General features: G+C 48.5%; 2 protein-coding genes across 2 annotated transcripts in view; one reads left to right on the forward strand and one right to left on the reverse strand.

The window, feature by feature from the left end:
- Positions 1–19,051, reverse strand: part of LOC138847046 (uncharacterized) — a 58,045-nt gene that overhangs the window by 24,382 nt on the left and 14,612 nt on the right. The window lies entirely within an intron of this gene.
- On the forward strand, positions 5,056–17,966 carry LOC103348576 (uncharacterized). Its single transcript, XM_089321924.1, has 4 exons — positions 5,056–5,119; positions 7,381–7,626; positions 7,706–9,969; positions 15,963–17,966. Exons 1-3 carry the CDS (start codon positions 5,056–5,058, stop codon positions 9,919–9,921), a joined length of 2,526 nt encoding a protein of 841 aa, XP_089178050.1. The 3' UTR covers positions 9,922–9,969; positions 15,963–17,966.

A 19,051-nucleotide genomic window follows, 5' to 3' on the forward strand; every position in this document is an offset into this window, starting at 1 on the left:
ATAGCTTTTTTTAAGATTTATTTTTATTTTTCTTTGAAAGGCAGAGCTACAGAGAGGCAGAGGCTGAGAGAGAGAGAGAGACAGAGAAAGAGAGAGAGTCTTCCATCTGTGGGTCCACTCCCCAAATGGCCACAATGGCCAGAGCTGGGCCAATCTGGAGCCAGAAGCCAGGAGCTTCTTCCTGGTCTTCCATGTGGGAGCAGGGGCCCAAGGGCTTGGCCATCTTCTATTGCTTTCCCAGACCATAGCTGAGAGCTGGATTGGAAGTGGAGCAGCCAGAACAGGAACTGGTGCCCATATGGGATGCACCCAGGGTGTGCACCAGCAAGAAGCTGAAATCAGAAACAGAGTTGGAACTCAAACCTAAGCACTCTGATAATGGGATGCTTTAATGGGATGCTGGTGCCCCAAGTGGCATCCTAATTTAACCCCAACTGCCTATCCCAAGTATTACTCTTCTAATCTGAAAAATATGTTTTAAGAGATAAGATAATTTTTTTCTAAATTACTGTTTTGGTGTTTATTTTTTTATTTTTATTTTTTATTTTTTGACAGGCAGAGTGGATAGTGAGAGAGAGAGAGAGAGAAAAGTCTTCCTTTTGCTGTTGGTTCACCCTCCAATGGCCGCCACGGCTGGCGCACTGCGGCCGGTGCACTGCTCTGATCCGAAGCCAGGAGCCAGGTGCTTCTCCTGGTCTCCCATAGGGTGCAGGGGCCAAGCACTTGGGCCATCCTCCACTGCACTCCCTGGCCACAGCAGAGAGCTGGCCTGGAAGAGGGGCAACCAGGACAGAATCCGGTGCCCCGACCGGGACTAGAACCTGGTGTGCCAGCGCCGCTAGGTGGAGGATTAGCCTATTGAGCCGCGGCGCCGGCCTTTGGTGTTTATTAAAGCACAAATTACAGAGAATGTTTAACATGTTTTTGGAATGCCAAGAGACAGGTACCATCCCTTTCACCTCCTAATCACAATTAACTTGTCCCACCTGCCTCCAACACTTCCCCATGGAAGTCCTCCAGTGACAGAGTGAAGACTAATCAAAACAGCCACAGGCCTCAGAGTGTGCCATCCCCTATTTTCCTGTAAATTTCCCTAGTATCTTTTTTTCTAATGTTTACTTACTTATTTTTCACCTACTGCAAAGTAGAGAGACAGAGATTTCCATCCACTGGTTTGCTCTCCAAATGCCTGATGGGCCAGGCTGAAGCCAGGAGTCAGGAGCTCCATCCAAGTCTCCCACCTGGGTGGCAGGGACCCGAGCACTTGGGCCATGATGTGCTGCCTCCCAGAATGCATTGAGAGGAAGCTGGACTGGAGTGGAGCAGCTGGGACCAAAGGGCACCTCAATGTCTGCCCCTATGGACAATATCTTTTTTTAAAAAAATAGGTTTATTTTTATTTATTTGAAAGAGTTACAGAGAAAGGTAGAGCCAGAGCCAGAGAGACAGAGAGGTCTTCATCCACTGGTTCACTCTCCAGATGGCCATAATGGCTGGGGCTGCGCCGATCGAAGCCAGGAGCCAGGAGCTTCCTCCGATTGCAAGAGCCCAAGGACTTGGGCCATCTTCCACTGCTTTCCTAGGCCATAGCAGAGAGCCGGGTTGGAAGTGGAGCAGCTGGGACTTGAACTGGTGCCCATATGGGATGCTGGCACGCCAGGCCAGGTCTGCGCCACAGCTCCAGCCCCGTGGACAATATCTTGATTGTCTTTCTTTTCTGGTTTTATTTTTAAAATCATCCAAAGTTCTTTTTGTGTTTGGTTTGCCATCACTAAAATAGGAATAATTCCTCCAAATAACTCAAACTGTTCTGAATTATTCACAATTCAAGTATGTAAGACAATAATGCTGCTCATGATACCATTCCACTAAACATGAATATTGGAAACGTTTCGGTACATTTTATCACCCTGCTTTTTTAGTGAATGGAGGGTTCCTTTTTCATTTCTTTCAACTTAGTTGTATTTCTCAAATTTTCTTTATGAAATGATCTTTTAAAGATTTATTTTATTTATGTGGATAGCAGTATTAGAGGGAGAGGAAGAGACGGAGTGAGAGAGAGAGAGAGAAAGAGAGCACTCTTGGATCTGCTGCTCACTCCCCAAATGCCTGTGATGGCCAGAGCTAGGCTGGGCCAGGTGGAAGCCAGAAGCCTGGTTTTCCATCTGGGTCTCCCACGTAGGTGCAGGGATCCAAGTACTTGGGCCATCCTCTCCCGCTTTCCCAGGCACATTAGCGGGGAGCTGGATTAGAAGTGGAGAAGCCAGATTCAATGGGATATTATGTCACAGGCAGTGGCTAAACATGTTGTGCTACCCTGCTGGCCCCATGATATTACTTTTTTTTTTTTTTTAAAGACTTGTTTTATTTATTTGAAAGGCAGAGTTAGAGAGAGGTAGAGACAGAGAGGTCTTCCATCCACTGGTTCACTCCCCAATTGGCCGCAACGGCCGGAGCTGTGCCAATCTGAAGCCAGGAGCCAGGAGCTTCTTCCATGTCTCCCACAGGGGTACAGGGGCCCAAGTCCTTGGGCCATCTTCCACTGCTACCCCAGGCCATAGCAGACAGCTGGATTGGAAGAGGAGCAGCAGGGACTAGAACCGGTACCCATATGGGATGCCGGCACTTCAGGCCAGGGCATTAACCTGCTGTGCCACTGCACTAGCCCCATGAAATTACTTTTATGAAGAAAAAAGTTATTGTTCTTAAAAGAACACATTTATTCTTATTGCTTAAAATTTAAAGTTACATGGAGGTCATTTAAATAGGGTTGTTATATTTAGCAAACAAAAATGTAGTGTATTTACTTAAAGTTTAATTTCAGACACTGAATTTTTTTAGCATAAGTATGTCTCATGCAATATTTGTGATCCATTTAAACTAAAAATTATGCAGTTTTCTGAAATTCAAATTTAATTAGATATTCTGTATTTAATCTGACTGTTCTAGATTTAACGTATTGCAATAGCTTGGTGGTTATTAAAGTCTATTAAAGAGCTTTTTTTTTTTTGCTAAAGATTTATTTATTTATTTATTTCAAAAGCAGAGTTACAGAGAGACAGAGGCAGAGAGAGAGAGAGAGAGAGAGAGAGAGAGAGAGGGCTTCCATTCGCTGGCTCACTCCCCAGATGGCTGCCACAGCCAGAGCTGTGCTGATCTGAAGCTAAGAGCCAGGAGCTTCTTCCGGGTCTCCCACATGGTGCTTGGACCATCTTCCACTGCTTTCCCAGGCCATAGCAGAGAGCTGGATTGGAAGTGGAGCAGCCAGGACTTGAACTAGTGCCCGTATGGGATGTTGGCACCACAGGCGGCAGCTTTACCTGTTATGCCAGAGTGCCAGCCTGAAAATGTTTTAAAGCATATCTAAGAGGCAAAGAAACTGAGAGAGAGAGAGAGAAAGAGAGAGAGAGACAGAGAGAGAGACAGACAGACTGACAAGAGAGATCTCCCATGTGCTGCTTCACTTCCCAAACACTGGGGTGGGGCTGGGCCAGGGCTGGAGCCAGGAGCCAGGAATGCATTTCAGGTCTCCTACTGTCTTCTTGTTTCTCTTTCTCTGCCTCTCCACTAAAACTTAAATGAAAAAAAAATTTACATTCTGGAGATTAATAGATATATAGTTACATAGCAATATAAACACACTGTCAGTGAACTACATACTTAAAAATTATCAAAATGGTAGTTTTTAAAAAAGATTTATTTATTTGAGAGAGAGAGAAAGAGATCATCCACCTACTGGCTCACTCCTCGAGTAGCAGCAACCGTCAGGGCTTGGCCCGGCTGAAGCTGCATCCCGGTCTCCTTCATGGGTGGCAGAGTCAAGCAAGCACTCGGGCCATCTTCTGTGTCTTCTCAGCCACATTAGCAGGGAGCTGGTGGGCAGTGGAGCAGTCAGGAACCGGTGCTCTAATGCAGGTGCCGTCCTCCCAAGTGGCAGCTTCACGCCTCGCACCACAGTGCAGGCCCTGAGGCAGACTCAGTCCTCGGTTTGGGGCTGTGCCAAGCAGGAGGAAAGAAAAGACGTGCCTCCTAACCTAACTGTAGCTTACTGAAAACCCAAAGAAATGGAAATGCTAGGAACTATTCAGACCAGCTTTAAATTGTTATGTTTAAATGACCGAATAAACACTTCCTTACCAAAAATATGTTAGAAGGAATAAAAAGAAAAGAAACACCACAAGGTGACTGCTGTTCTGGTATACACTTTATATATTTGTTCTTGTTATAAACCATGAATCACATTGGTTGTCACAGGATCACAACATAGGACAATGGGAAGATATGCTGTTAACATCACTTTATAGTATACGCAGGCTATGGTTAAATGTATGGAGAGTATTGCAAGTTAAACTCATAGGTAAGCTTAATAATGACAAAATATAAGGTATATCTCACAAAAAAGCACCCAAAGTTTGGTTCTGCATTATCTCTTATTAAAAGCAAGCAGGGGGCCGGTGCCGCGGCTCACTAGGCTAATCCTCCGCCTAGCGGCACCGGCACACCGGGTTCTAGTCCCGGTCGGGGCGCCGGATTCTGTCCCGGTTGCCCCTCTTCCAGGCCAGCTCTCTGCTGTGGCCAGGGAGTACAGTGGAGGATGGCCCAGGTGCTTGGGCCCTGCACCCCATGGGAGACCAGGAAAAGCACCTGGCTCCTGGCTCCTGCCATCGGATCAGCGCGGTGCGCCGGCCGCAGCGCGCCGGCCGCGGCGGCCATTGGAGGGTGAACCAACGGCAAAGGAAGACCTTTCTCTCTGTCTGTCTCTCTCTCTCACTGTCCACTCTGCCTGTCAAAAAAAAAAAAAAAAAAAAAAAGCAAGCAGGACTCCTTGGAGAGCAAACAAATAGTAAAAGCTTAGAGTCCTCACTATCTCATGGTAGATACCTCTACCAACCATTGGCACGGGCTTTGAGATTTTATTTTTTCTCAAAGTTTCTTTGTATGTATAATGTAAAAGTTTCCTGATGACTCAATACTTTATCTCAAAGTCTATCACCCAATCCTAATGGAAATCTTTCCGGTCACTGGTACTAGCTGTAATATTGAGTGTTTGGTAGGATGGGTTCAGGAGAGTCCTCAAATATGAAAGCCACCAAGGCCCCAGGGAAGCCTTCAGAGGCCTGTATTACTGTACAACAATATGCTGTGATTTTAGATGTTATGTTTCACACAAAAAATAATCTATCTCTTATTAAAGGATCTAAGAGGATCAAGAGAATGCACTGGAAGTCTAAACTGTGAACTTTTTCCAGATTTAGAGGATTTCAGAGTTTATGATAATGTCTATGTAGCTAGTCATGGAGCTAATGATAGAAAGGAATCTGTGCCTTATTTGTGTAGTAGAATTCAAAAGGAATTTGTGGGGCCGGTGCCATGGTGCAGTAGGTAAATCCTCCGCCTGTGGTGCTGGCATCTCATATGGGTGCCAGTTTGAGTCCCAGCTGCTCCACTTCCAATTCAGCTCTCTCCTGTGGCCTGGGAAAGCAGTAGAAGATGGCCCAAGTACTTGGGCCCCTGCACTCATGTGGGAGACCCAGAAGAAACTTCAGGCTCCTGGCTTCAGATCAGCTGAGCTCCGACCATTGCGGCCAATTGGGGAGTGAAACAACGGAAGGAAGGCCTCTCTCTGTCTCTCACTCTCACTGTCTGTAACTCTACCTCTCAAATAAAATAAATAAAATCTTAAAAAAAAAAAAAAAAAAAAAAAAAAAAAAAAAAAAGGAGGGGCTGGTGCTGTAGTGCAGCAGATTAACACCCTGGCCTGAAGCGCCGGCATCCCATCTGGGAGCCGGTTCGAGTCCCGGCTGCTCCACTTCCAATCCAGCTCTCTGCTATGGCCTGGGAAAGCAGTAGAAGATGGCCCAAGGACTTAGGCCCCTGCACCCGCGTGGAAGACCCGGAAAAGGCTCTTGGCTCCTGGCTTCGGATCAGTGCAGCTCTGGCCGTTGCGGCCAATTGGGGAGTGAACCAGTGGATGGAAGCCCTCTCTCTCTCTCTCTCTCTCTCTCTCTCTCTGCCTCTCCTCTCCCTGTGTAGCTCTGACTTCCAAATAAGTAAATAAATCTTTAAAAAAAAAAAAAAAGGAATCTGCAGTACTAATAGGGAATCAATTCCTTACACATTTTTATGTAAGTTTATTGGTGTGGAATATTAGGCAGTTTATCATTACGGAACATTATTAATAGAAAAAAATCATAAAGCTCTCCAGTGAAAATACCTGACAATATGACTATAGGCCACGTACTTATTTGAAGGGTTATTCCTTGGTTACAATGGGAGAATGCAACTTTGAAAGTATGCCTCAGGCATGTAAAACTCCAGCAATGCACATGAATCTACTCTCTGAGTTTGAAAATGAGGAAACTGGAAATGTATAAATCACTGGATTAAGGGCAGGCATTTGGCTCAGTGAGTAAGTTGTCACTTGGGACACAGGTGTCCCATATCCGAGACTCTGGGCTGTAGCAGCTGCTCCACTTCTGATCCAGTTTCCCACAAATGTGCGTTCTGGGAGGCAACAGGCACTGGGTCAGGTGGCTGGGACCCTGCACCCCACGTGGGAGACCGAGGTTGAGTTCCAGGATCCTAGCTTTGGCAGAGACTTAGAGCTGCAGGTCTTCCATCCACGGATTGACCCCGACCCCGCCACCTCGTCAAATGCCTGCAACAGCCAAAGCTGGGTCAGACTGAGGCCAGGACTTCAGCCCAGAGCTACCATATGCATGGCAGGGATCCAACTCTTCCAACAGTCACCGCTGCCTCTCCCGGGCGCACGTTAGCAGGAAGCTGGAATTGGAAGCAGTCAGACTTGAACCCAGGCCCTCTGATAGGGAATGTGGTGTCCCCAGGGACATCGTAATTGCGCTGCCAAATGCCTGCCTCTAAATATTTTATTTAAACTTAACATTGTGTTTTTAAAAGATTTTTTTCTGTCTCCCCCTGTTTCTCTTTGTAACTCTGCCTTTCAAATAACTAAGTAAATCTTTAATAAAATTATTGACCTGTTATAATGCAGAGCATGAGAGAGAGAATCTCCCACCGACTGGTTCACTCCCCCAAAAGGCTACAGCAGCAAAGGTGGGGCCAGACTGAAGCCAGGAGCCAAGAACTCGAGCCAGGTCTCCCACGCGGCTGCAGGGGCCCCAGCACGTGGGCATCTCCCACTGCTCGCCCAGGGCACAGCAGACAGCTGGACCGGAAGAGGAGCAGCCAGGACTCCCACCGTCGCCACATGGGAAGCCGGCGCCGCAGGCAGAGGCTTAGCCCACAAGGCCACAGCGCTGGCCCCTTTTCCGTTTCTGACAGTTTTCTATTTTCCTATTCCGGGGGGAGTAAGGGGAAAGCAGTCCCGCTTTTTCAAGGACTAAGCATCTGGGCAAACAGGTCCACAGACTTCGCAACAGCAGACATCGGAGCGGTGGAAACCCCTCAGAGAATTTACCTCCGGGTCTGCAATAACCGAGCACGAGTCTGTTCCTGCGGTCCCCGCGGGCAAACAACAAAGGGAAAACAGGAGCGCTGAAGCCAGGGGCGCGCCCGGGCCCGACGTGCCGCTGGGCCGTGAGGGGAACTCCGGGAAGGTCCGCGTCCTCGGCTCCTTCCTGGAGGGTCTCGCCCTCGCTCAGACCGGTGAGGGACGCGCAGAGGGGATGCGAACACGGCGGGGAAGGGACCGCGGCCCGAAGCCGGGCGCGCCATCGCAGACGTTAACGTCACGACACGAAGCGCCTGAAGGATGCCAGGCCGCTGACTGGAGGCAAACCCGTCGGACGCCCAGAGAGGAAATGCCGCGCAGGCGCAAAAGGCGGCCGCGTGGGCGACGGGCCGCACTGCGCACGCGCGCCGCTCCGGGCCGAGGCCCTTCTCTCCTCCGGGAGGTGGAGCGCAGCCCAATTGCTCCTCCCTCTCGCCCCGCCTTCTGCGTTGCCATGGGGACCCAACGGCCCGAGCCGGCCCACCGCGGCGCCGCCCGGCCGGTTGCCGCTCGCGGATCTGGAAGACCACGGAGGTTACAGAAAGTCCACCGTCATGAGCAGGAAGCGGTCGGGTCTGGGCCGTTGCAGGCATTTCTTTTGGCTGGGCGTCGTCTTCGACATGGTGGGGGCGGTGATGCTGTTCGTCGGCATCTTCGCCGAGCTGATCTTCTACGACATGCTGCTCTACATGGGCGCCATCATCATCTTCCTCAGCCTGCTCTGGTGGGTCTCCTGGTACACCGGCAACATCGAACTGCTTCCCGAAGAGACCCTCGGGCTGACCTCCCAGCTGGCCTCCAGAAACATGGTGAGCGCCCTGCAGCAGAGCGTCAGCCACCGCTTCTCTTGGTCCATGGGGACCCTCTCCAACAGCTTTCTGCGGATCCGGCGACAGCGGCAGCGGCGGCGCTCCTGGAGGACCCTGCAGAGGACGGCTGCCCCGGGGATGACCGGTACCGGCCAGCTCGAGCAAGAAGCCGAAGGTGACAGGGACAGCGACCACTGCCAGGCCTTTTGCCAAGGGGCTCTGAGCAGCACGCCTGAAGACGAGGGAAGTTCAGAGTCCTTTGGACCCCCAAGCCCTGACTCAGGTCCGCCATGGTTTGATCGGCAACCCTTGCCTCATCTGGTCCCGCCCGTTCTCCCTCTGTCCACTCTGGACCAGCCTTTGCCTTCTACTGTTTCATTCCCTAAGAGTCTGCCTGTAGTTCCCTTGGTTTCTTCCACTCAGAATCCAGCCTTCTCTACGTGTAGGAGCCACCCTGTAATTTCTGAGGCCTCTCGGAGCCACGTCCTAGGCCCTATGGCCTCACAGAGCCACCTCCAGGTCCCTGTGGCCTCTGAAAGCCAACCTGTGTTGCTGGCAGCCTCTCGTAGTTTCCTCCACGTCCCTGGGGCCTCTCAGACCCACCGTCTGGCTCCTATGGACTCTCAGAGCCATCCTCTGGCACCTGTGTACTCTCAGAGCCACACCTTGTTACCTGCGGCCTCACGGAGCCACCTCCAGGTCCCTGTGACCTCTGAAAGTCAACCTGTGTTGCTGGCAGCCTCTCGGAGTTGCCACCATGTCACTAGGGCCTCTCAGACCCACTGTCTGGCTCCTATGGACTCTCAGAGCCATCCTCTGGCACCTGTGTACTCTCAGAGCCACACCTTGTTACCTGTGGCCTCACGGAGCCACCTCCAGGTCCCTGTGACCTCTGAAAGTCAACCTGTGTTGCTTGCAGCCTCTCGGAGCTGCCACCATGTCACTAGGGCCTCTCAGACCCACTGTCTGGCTCCTATGGACTCTCAGAGCCATCCTCTGGCACCTGTGAACTCTCAGAGCCACACCATGTCACCTGCAGCCTCACGGAGCCACCTCCAGGTCCCTGTGACCTCTAAGAGCCAGCCTCTGCCTTCTGCGGCCTCTCAGTGCCATCTCCAGGTCCCTGTGACCTCTAAGAGCCAGCCTCTGCCTTCTGCGGCCTCTCAGTGCCATCTCCGGGTCCCTGTGTCCTCTCAGAGCCAACCTGTGGTGTCTGTGGCCTCACAGAGGCAGCACTGGAATTTTCCTCTGGTCTCTGGACCTCAGCCTCCACCTGTTCAGGCTTCTGGAACCCAGGCTGCGGGCACCCAGGTTCCTGTGCTGCAGCGTCTGTCTGACCAGGCTTTCCAGACTGTAGACCCAGCGGATTCAGAGACTGGGCGGGCCCTGCTTCCGCCTCCCCAGGCCACTGAGAGCATCTGTGCAGTGCAGGAGATTTCTCTACGTCAGGCTGCACCTGGCCTGGAGGCACCTACGGAGCCACTTGCGCAGGCTTCTGAGACCGCCCCACCTCCAGGACAGCGCCCCGACACCGCGTCACCTGCCTCTGAGGCTGCACCTCCAGCCACTCCGGTGCAACCATTCGTCCCCACTGAGACCACTCCAGCCTCAAAGCCCAAGAAGAAAAGTCATTCTGTCTAGCGAGGGCCAGACAGCAGCCATCTGAATGGCTGTGCTGACCTCTGCCAAGTAAGTGCCTTTGGAGGGACAATCAGCCACCTGAGGCTTCAACTGCTGCAGGGTCCTTCTGTCTGAAAAAACAAAGTGAGTGGGAGCGAAGTGGCCTTCTCCTTCAGAGATGAGCAATTTTGGAAGCTGGCAGGTTTTCTAAACCTAGTTCTCTGAATGGGCGCATGCCAAGGTTTGCCAGCTCCACCAGATCAGGAGCTCTGCTCCTTTCATTTGGGCTTCGTGGAGGCAGGGTGGGAATTAAGGTCTTTTGGGAGTCATCAGGTTGGAGGGAGATGGGTGATTTGGGCTCTGTAGCATTTCTGGAACGAGATGATTTCAGGTGAGGTGCAGGGACCCAACATTAAATGACATTGAGTCCTAGGGTGGGAAAATATTTCCTTTCTTTTTTTTTTTTTTTTTTTAAGATTTTTATTTATTTGAAAGGCAGACTTTACAGAGAGCGAGAGGGAGAGAGAGGGAGAGATCTTCCATCCACTGTTCACTCCCTAAATCACGCAACCGAAGCTGAGCCAGACCGAAGCCAGGAGACAGGATCTTCTTCAGTCTTGCATGTGGGTGAAGGGGCCAAAGACTTGGTTTCCCTGGAACCTCAGCAGGGAGCTGAATAGGAAGAGGAGCAGCCATTTTGGTGGTTTTACCTGCAAGCTACCATGCGGACCCCAGAGGAAATTATTTCCTCTTTCAATGTTTTTCACTTTTATCAGGGAGACTTAGTTTGGGGTCAGTGATCTTGAATACCTCTCTCTAGTGGTGCTCTAGGCCAAAACTGGACCCAGCTAGTGTAATCTGGGTTCACAAAGTTCCTTCAGTGGACAAGTTCCACAAGTGATGTTGATTTTCTCTTTACAGCAGTGACTGTTGTTTTTTGAAATTCATTTAAGTAAAAAACCATTTTATGTGAGTCCATTTTAAGGTAAAAAATTAATCATATGAATGAAACTTGAATGATTCTGGAGTTTGGAAAATATTTGGCTATGTGCACTATCATGTGAGCTTTCTACTAAACTGTAAGACCTTTTGTGCCAACCTCTTTAATGAATTTATGGGCAAGGCTGTGTTGACAAATTCCACTTGCGTTCCCAGCTTTGGTCAGTTAGAAAGTAGGAAGGATCATGTGAAGGTCACAATTGGTGGTTCTGCTTCTCCCTGTTTTAAATGCTACCATAATAGTGTGTGTGGCTGTGTGTTAGTATCCTGGTCTTTTCTCCAGTCTTGTTGCCAGAGTTAAATGCTCCTTGTTGAAACTGTGCCAACATACTAGCCAACAACACGTTCATTGTATTTCATATGAATTGATTTCATTTCCTTATAATTTTCTCCAACTCGCCTTTAAGAGAAGGTCTCTACATTTTCTTCTCTAGAATGATACACACATGTATATTCTTTTAAAAAAATATTTATTTATTTATTTGAAAGTCAGAGTTACACAGAGAGAGAAGGAGAGGCAGAGAAAGAGAGGTCTTCCATCTGCTGGTTCACTCTCCAATTGGCCACAACAGCTGGAGCTGCACCGATCCAAAGCCAGGAGCCAGGAGCTTCCTCTGTGCCTTCCCATGGGGGTGCAAGGGCCCAAGGACTTGGGCCATCTTCTACTGCTTTCCCAGGCCATGGCAGAGAGCTGGATCAGAAGTGGAGCAGCCGGGACTCAAACCGGCGCCCATATGGGATGCCCGCACTGAAAGCAGTGGCCCCACCCACCACGCCATGGCGCCGGCCCCCACACATATATATTCTATGATTTCCATAAGGGGAAAGCATTTTGGCTGTTTTGGTTTTGTGCATTTTGAGAAAACTTGGCCTTGAAATACATTCAGTAATTTGTTTATTTCTATTTTTAAAGACTAGATGAAAAGATGACACATGGGTGGCTGCCTTTGGAGTATATCAGCCCACAGCCAAAAAAAGCAGAAAGAAAAGATAAAAAAGAACAAAACACTAATAAATGATAATTTTGGGATTTGAACCCATGAATGCAGAGCACAATGGATTAGCAGTCCATCACCTTAACCACTTGGCTTCCATCTGCTAGTTCACTCCCCAAATGTCTATAATGGCCAGCGCTGGGCCATTATAATGATAATTTTGGAAGGAAAGGACTCAGCGTCTCTGTAAGAGATCATTATTTTCTCCCCTAATTTTCTTGTTTCAGGTAATTTGTATGATTGAAATAATTCTCAATGCAGCTCTTGGAGACTTGAGCACTTAGCACATGTTAGGAATGAGGAAGACATAGAGATAAAAGGATTCAGACCTTGCCTTGTAGTCTTTTGTTCTCTAAACCAAAGGAGAAGCAAAGGAGAGAATTTTAGGCATCAGCGGAGAAGGAGCAGACTCCCTACCAGAATGGTAAATTGATCTTTTTGACAGGCAGAGTCATGCTCTTCAAATAATTCATGGACCTTACATTTTTTAAAAAAATTTCTAGCAAAATTCAGACATTGCATTAAGGCCCTGAAGATTCAGAGCTAAATATGATATCCCTATTCTCCCGGAACTCACCATCTATCAAGAGAGACACTGGAGTGAACTACCACAGCATGCTTTTAAGGCTTTGTTTGGGAATACAGATGTGGACTGGGTAAGGGATGCTGGAGTCAGATCCTGAAATAGGTACTCACTGGATGAAAAAGATAGGGAGAGGCAGATATTTGGCACAGCAGTTAAGATGCCACTTGGGGCACCCCTACATCCCGTAGCAGAGTGCCTAGATTTGAATCTAGTCTATGCTTACAATTCTAGCTTCCTAGTGCACAGTCTGGGAGCACCAGGTGATGGCTCAAGTAGTTAAGTCCCTGCTCTCCACATGGAAGACCTGCGTTGAGTTTCTGGCTCCTGGCTCCTGGCTTTGGTCTTGCCCAGCCCTGACTGCTGAGACATTTGGAAAGTGAGCCAGCAGATGGACGATCTCTGCCTGTTTGTCTCTCTGCCTTTCAAATAAAATGAAAATAAATAAGAAAAAAAAATGTTGAAGTGGGGAAGAAGATCCCATGTGAAGGGAAAGTATCAACAAAAAGGCTGTACCAGCCTGTGGCTTGTTGGGGACGCAGTTAGGGAAGGACAGCTTGATGCTGTGGTCAGGGATGCTTAAGACTCAGAGGTTGAAGAGAGAGGAAAGAATGTAGAGTGTCTGAACGTGACATAAGGGAAGTAAAATGGGGCTGGATCGTAAAGGATCTTTCTAGGGAATGCACTAATTCTGTAAGCATTAGGAAACTTTTGATTTTTTTTTTTAAATTTTGTTGATTTATTTCCATTCGCTTGAAAGGCTGGGGGAGGAGGAGTGGAAACTGATAACCCCTCTAAGGCCTTGATGCTCACATTTATGGTCCACAGCAATAGTACAAACTCAAGTTTTGCAATTCAAAAACTTGAGGAAGGCTGCTACTGGAATCTAATGAGTAGAGGCCAGAGTTGCTGCTAAACATCCTACAGGGCTCAGGATAGCCTCCCCAACACAGAATTATATAACATATCAATGATGTGAGGTTGAGAAACTCTGATCTACAATAATCAAAGTTTGCAGCCAGCACTGCCGTAGCTCAATAGGCTAATCCTCTGCCTGCGGCGCCGGCACACCGGGTTCTAGTCCCCGTCGGGGCGCCAGATTCTGTCCCGGTTGCTCCCCTTCCAGTCCAGCTCTCTGCTATGGCCCGGAGGTGCAGTGAAGGATGGCCCAAGTCCTTGGGCCCTGCACCCCATGGGAGACCAGGAGGAAGCACCTGGTCCTGGCTTCAGCACGGTGCACCAGCCGCAGCAGCCACTGGGGGGTGAACCAACGGCAAAAGGAAGACCTTTCTCTCTGTCTCTCTCTCTCACTGTCCACTCTGCCTGTCAAAAAAGAAAAAAAAAAAAAGAAAAAAATTTGCTGTGTAGTCCACGAGAAACTTTTGACAAGAATATCTTTTCGAAGACTAGACCATGATTATCTCTGTATCCCCATTTGTATTATCTTTGAATCAACAGACATATGGAACATTTATTCATAGTACCTAATATTTATCGGATATTTATACTGCACTACACATGATACTAAGTGATTTACAGGCATTCTTCACAACAAATCGGAGTTGAACACTGTTATCTCCACTTCAACGACAGTAGATTTGATATTAAGAGGTTAAGTAATTTTTCCAACATCACACAAATGGAGGAGCTGGAATAGAAGTATGATTGATATATAATGTTTTCTAAAATGTATGTAATAAACTTGCTTTCTAGTTTAAAGTTTTTTGTTTTTTTGTTTGTTTGTTTGTTTGTTTGTTTTTGGGATTTATTTATTTGAAATAGTGACAGAGAAAGAAGGAGAGACAGAGATCTCCGATCTGCTGATTCACTCCCCAGATTGCCACAACAGCCAGGGCTGGGCCAGGATGAAGCCAGGAGTTTCTTTCAGCGCTCTCACATGGGTGTCAGGACCCAAGCACTTGGGCCATCCTCTACTGCTTTCCCAGGCACATTGGCAGGGAGCTGGACCAGAAGAGGAGCAGCCGGCCTTGAATTGGTACTCACGTGAGATGCTGAAGTCCAGAGAGCCCAGAATTCCATCCAGGTCTCCTACATGTGTGGTAGCAGCCCAAGGACTTGGGCCATTTTCTGCTACTTTCCCAGGTGCATTAACAGGGAGCTGAATCTTAAGTAGATCAGCTAAGACTTGCATGAGACCTCCAGTATGGGATACTGGTACAGGAGTGGCTGCCTACCTAACCTGCTGTGCCACAATGCCAGCCCCCAAATTAAAGCTGTTAGTAACCTCTTTCTTTCTTTCAGTTTTTTTTCTTTTCTTTTCTTTTTTTTTTTTTTAATGATATTGCTTATTTATTTGAGAGGTAGAGTTACAGTCAGAGAGAGGGACAGATAGAAAGGTCTTCCATCTTCTGGTTCACTCCCCAGATGGCTGCAATGGCTGGAGCTGGGCCGATCCGAAGGCAGGAGCCGGGAGCCAGGAGCTTCTTCCCAGTTTCCTTTGCGGGTACAGGGGCCCAAGCACTTGGCCATCCTCTACTGCTTTCCCAGGCCATAGCAGAGAGCCTGATCAGAAGAGAAGCAGCTGGGACATGAACAGGCACCCATACGGGATGCTGGCACTATAGGCAGAGGCTTAGCCTACAATACCACAGTGCCAACCCCTCCTTTTCTTGTTTTTAGGATTTGTTTATTTACTTGAAAGGCAGAGTTGCAGGGGGTAAGGGTAGGGGGTGTACAGAGAGAGCCAGAGATCTTCCATCTGCTAGTGCACTCCCCAAAAGTCTATAATGGCCAGGGCTGGGCCAGGCAAAGCCAGAATCTGGGAACTAAAATCTAGGTTTCCCATGTGGGTAACAGGGGCCCAGGCATTTGGGATGTCCTCTGCTGCTTTCCCAGACACATTAGCAGGGAGCTGGATTGAAAGTGAAGCTGCTGGGGCATATGAGATGCCGGTATTGCAGGGGTGGCTTAAGCCACTTGGTCACATTGCCAGCCCTCTGCCTTCTTCTTGAGGCTGTTAGTTGTAATTGTAATTTATTTTTTTTCAGGCAGAGTGGACAGTGAGAGAGAGAGAGACAGAGAGAAAGGTCTTCCTTTGCCGTTGGTTCACCCACCAATGGCCGCCACAGCTGGCGCGCTGCAGCCGGCGCACCACGCTGATCCGAAGGCAGGAGCTAGGTGCTTATCCTGGTCTCCCATGGGGGTGCAGGACCCAAGCACTTGGGCCATCCTCCACTGCACTCCCTGGCCACAGCAGAGAGCTGGCCTGGAAGAGGGGCAACCGGGACAGAATCCGGCGCCCCGACTGGGACTAGAACCCGGTGTGCCAGCACCACAGGCGGAGGATTAGCTTATTGAGCCACGGTGCCGGCCCTGTAATTGTAATTTATGCTGTAATACTCTAGATCCACCCGTGGGTTACTCTCTATTTAATATTCGACTGGCAGAGAGGAAATAAGAATGAGCAACTCCTCGGTTTTCTTGTTCCATTCTAGATTATAATGTATATTAATTTCTCCAAATAGGGGCTGGCACTGTGGCGCAGCAGGTTAACGCCCTGGCCTGAAGCACTGGCATCCCATATGGGCGCTGATTCGAGACCCAGCTGCTCCACTTCCTATCCAGCTCCCTGCTATGGCCTGGGAAAGCAGTAGAAGATGGTCCAAGTCCCTGGGCCCCTGCACTCTTGTGGGAGACATGGAGGAAGCTCCTGGCTCCTGGCTTCGGATTGGCGCACTCCAGCCGTTGCAGCCAATTAGGGAGTGAACCATCGGATGGAAGACCTCTTTCTCTCTGCCTCTCCTATCTCTGTGTAACTCTAACTTTCAAATAAATAAATAAATCTTTAAAAAAAATTTCTCCAAATAAAAATTGTCTTTTTTTTTTTTTCCCAGAGTTCACCAATGTTTCTACAGATTTAACTGCCAACTTTGTAGAAGCACAAATACTTAATCTCATTTTGGAAACTTCCACCTGGAGTCCTGACCTGTCTTACACCATCAGGCTTGCTAGACTGTCTATGCCAAATATACCTGTTTCAATGTGGGTGACATTTTTCAGCTTCAGATTATAGTTATTTATTGCTAGAATAAATTGTGCTATTTTTAAATTAAGTTTGTTTTATGCCAGAATAAATTGTGCTATTTTTAAATTAAGTTTGTTTTTAAGTGAGTTGATTTAAAAAAAAATGGGCTTCTCTTCTGAAAGCATTCCAGCATTCCAACATTCCAGATAATGTCTCGTATACTCTGGGTGAACTTGTACAAGTAAGTTCCCATAGAAGCAGAAATTGCAGAAGACGGGGGACAGACGCTTGGCCTAGAAGTTACGATGTCTGCATGCCAAATCAAAGTGTCTGGGTTTAATACCCAGCTTTGGGCCTGGTGCTGTGGTGCAGCCAGTTAAGCCTCTGCCTGCAGTGCTGGCATCCCATATGGGCACCGGTTCGAGTCCTGGCTTTTCCACTTCTGATACAGCTCCTTGCTAATGTGCCTGGAAAAGCAGTGGAAGATGGCCCAAGTGTTTGAGCCCCTGCACTCATGTGAGAGATATGAAAGAAACTGCTGGCTCCTGGCTTCAGACTGGTCCAGCTCCAGCCATCAAGGCCATTTGGGGAGTGAACTAACAGATGGAAGACCTCTCCATCTCTGTAACTCTGCCTTTCAAGTAAAAATAAATCTAAAAAAAAAAAAAAAAAAAAGCCTCACTCCTGCCTCCAGCTTCCTGCTATCTAATGCAGACCTGGGAGATATCTGGATTGCCTTCCAGGTTCCTGGCTTCAGCCCTTTGGGACTATTGTGGGCTTCCTGCTAATACACACTGTAACAGATGGCTACCTGCATGGGAAACCTGGATTGGATTCCTGGCTTGTGGTTTTGTCCAGCCAGGACATTTTGGGCATTTGAGGAGTGAACCAGCATATGGGAGCTCTACTCTGTGTGTGTGTGTGTGTGTGTGTGCCTACCTCTCAAATAATATTTTAAAAGATTCCTTTAAGGCATGTTTATTTAATTATATAGTTTAATATTCTAATGAAATTAATTTTAGTATTCTCTCTCTCTTTTTTTTTTTTTTTTTTTTTTTTTTTTTGACAGGCAGAGTGGATAGTGAGAGAGAGAGAGAGAGAGAGAAAGGTCTTCCTTTTTGCCGTTGGTTCACCCACCAATGGCCGCCACGGCTGGCGCACTGCGGCCGGCGCACAGCGCTGATCCGAAGGCAGGAGCCAGGTGCTTCTCCTGGTCTCCCATGGGGTGCAGGGCCCAAGCACTTGGGCCATCCTCCACTGCCTTCCCGGGCCACAGCAGAGAGCTGGCCTGGAAGAGGGGCAACCGGGACAGAATCCGGTGCCCCGACCGGGACTAGAACCCGGTGTGCCGGCGCCGCTAGGCGGAGGATTAGCCTATTGAGCCGCAGCGCCAGCCTCCCTCTCTCTTCTAATATTGGTTTCAAGGGGTTGGCATTGTGGCATAGCAGGTGAAGTGCACCTGCAACACTAGAATCCCATATGTACACCAGTTCATGTCCCAGCATCACCACTTCAGATCCAACTCCCTGCTTAGTGTACCTGGGAATGCAACTGAGGATGGCCTAAGTACTTGGGCCTCTGCTACTCGTGGGAGACCTGGATGAAGCTCCTGGCTGCTAGCTTCAACCTGGCCCAGCCCTGGCCTTGTGGCCATTTGGGGAGTGAACCAATAGGATGAAGATCTCTCTGTCTCTTGTGCCCTCTCCCTCTGTAACTCTGCCTTTCAAATAAAATCTTTTTTAAAAAGATTTATTTCATTTCATTTGACAGAGTGACACAGAGAAAGAAAGAGAGACAGAGGGCGAGATATTCTGTCTGCTGGTTCACTCCCCAAATGGTCACAATGGCTGGGGTTGGACCAGGCCAAAGCAGAGCTTGAACTCTATCCAAGGCGTCCCATGTGAGTGGCAGGAGCCCAAGTACGTGGGTCCTCTATGGCTGCTTACCCAGGATCATTAACAGGGAGCCGGATCGAAAGTGCAGCAGCCAGGACTCAAATTGGCACTCATTTTAGATGCCAGTGTCACAGGTGGAGGCTTAATTCACAACTCCATACCACAGCCCTATCCTCTTTTGGATTGCATAAAAATGCTCTAATAATGGTATCCTTTTGAAGTTTCAAATTATATACAAAAGTGAGTTTTTATTTCTTTTAAATTTACTTGTTTGAGAGGCAGAGAGAGCACTCCCAGCCACTGGTTCATCCCCAAATGCCCACAATGGCTGACACTAGGGAAGGACAGAACTAGAAGCCATGAACTGAATCCAGGCCTCCCATGTAGGTGGCAGGAACCCAGTTTCTTGAGCCATCACCAGTGGTTTGCATTAGCAGGGAGCTGGAATCAGGAACCAGAGCAAGGTATTGAGCCCAGGCATTCTACTGTGAGAAGTAGGCATCTCCACTGCTGGGCTAAATGCCTGCCCCACACGAATGTTTAAGTGGTATGAGACTTTGGATGGACACTTTGGAAAATTTTAGCTGTTATTATATCTCTTTGCTTCTTTGTCTTATGCTTTAGTATTTTTGTATTTATAATTTTTAAAAAATTACCCAAAAATGTAAGACTTTATACATTGCAGATGCTTGGG

Source organism: Oryctolagus cuniculus, chromosome 19, assembly GCF_051225735.1.
Source record: "Oryctolagus cuniculus isolate XC-2025 breed Fujian yellow rabbit chromosome 19, ASM5122573v1, whole genome shotgun sequence".
Lineage (NCBI taxonomy): Eukaryota > Metazoa > Chordata > Mammalia > Lagomorpha > Leporidae > Oryctolagus > Oryctolagus cuniculus.

Coding starts and splice junctions, on each gene's coding strand:
- LOC103348576 (XM_089321924.1), top strand. CDS start 5,056: ATGGGTTCAGGAGAGTCCTCAAATATGAAAGCCACCAAGGCCCCAGGG. Junction 5,120..7,380: donor AGGGAAGCCTTCAGAGGCCT/GTATTACTGTAC, acceptor CTGGGCAAACAG/GTCCACAGACTTCGCAACAG. Junction 7,627..7,705: donor TCTCGCCCTCGCTCAGACCG/GTGAGGGACGCG, acceptor ATCGCAGACGTT/AACGTCACGACACGAAGCGC.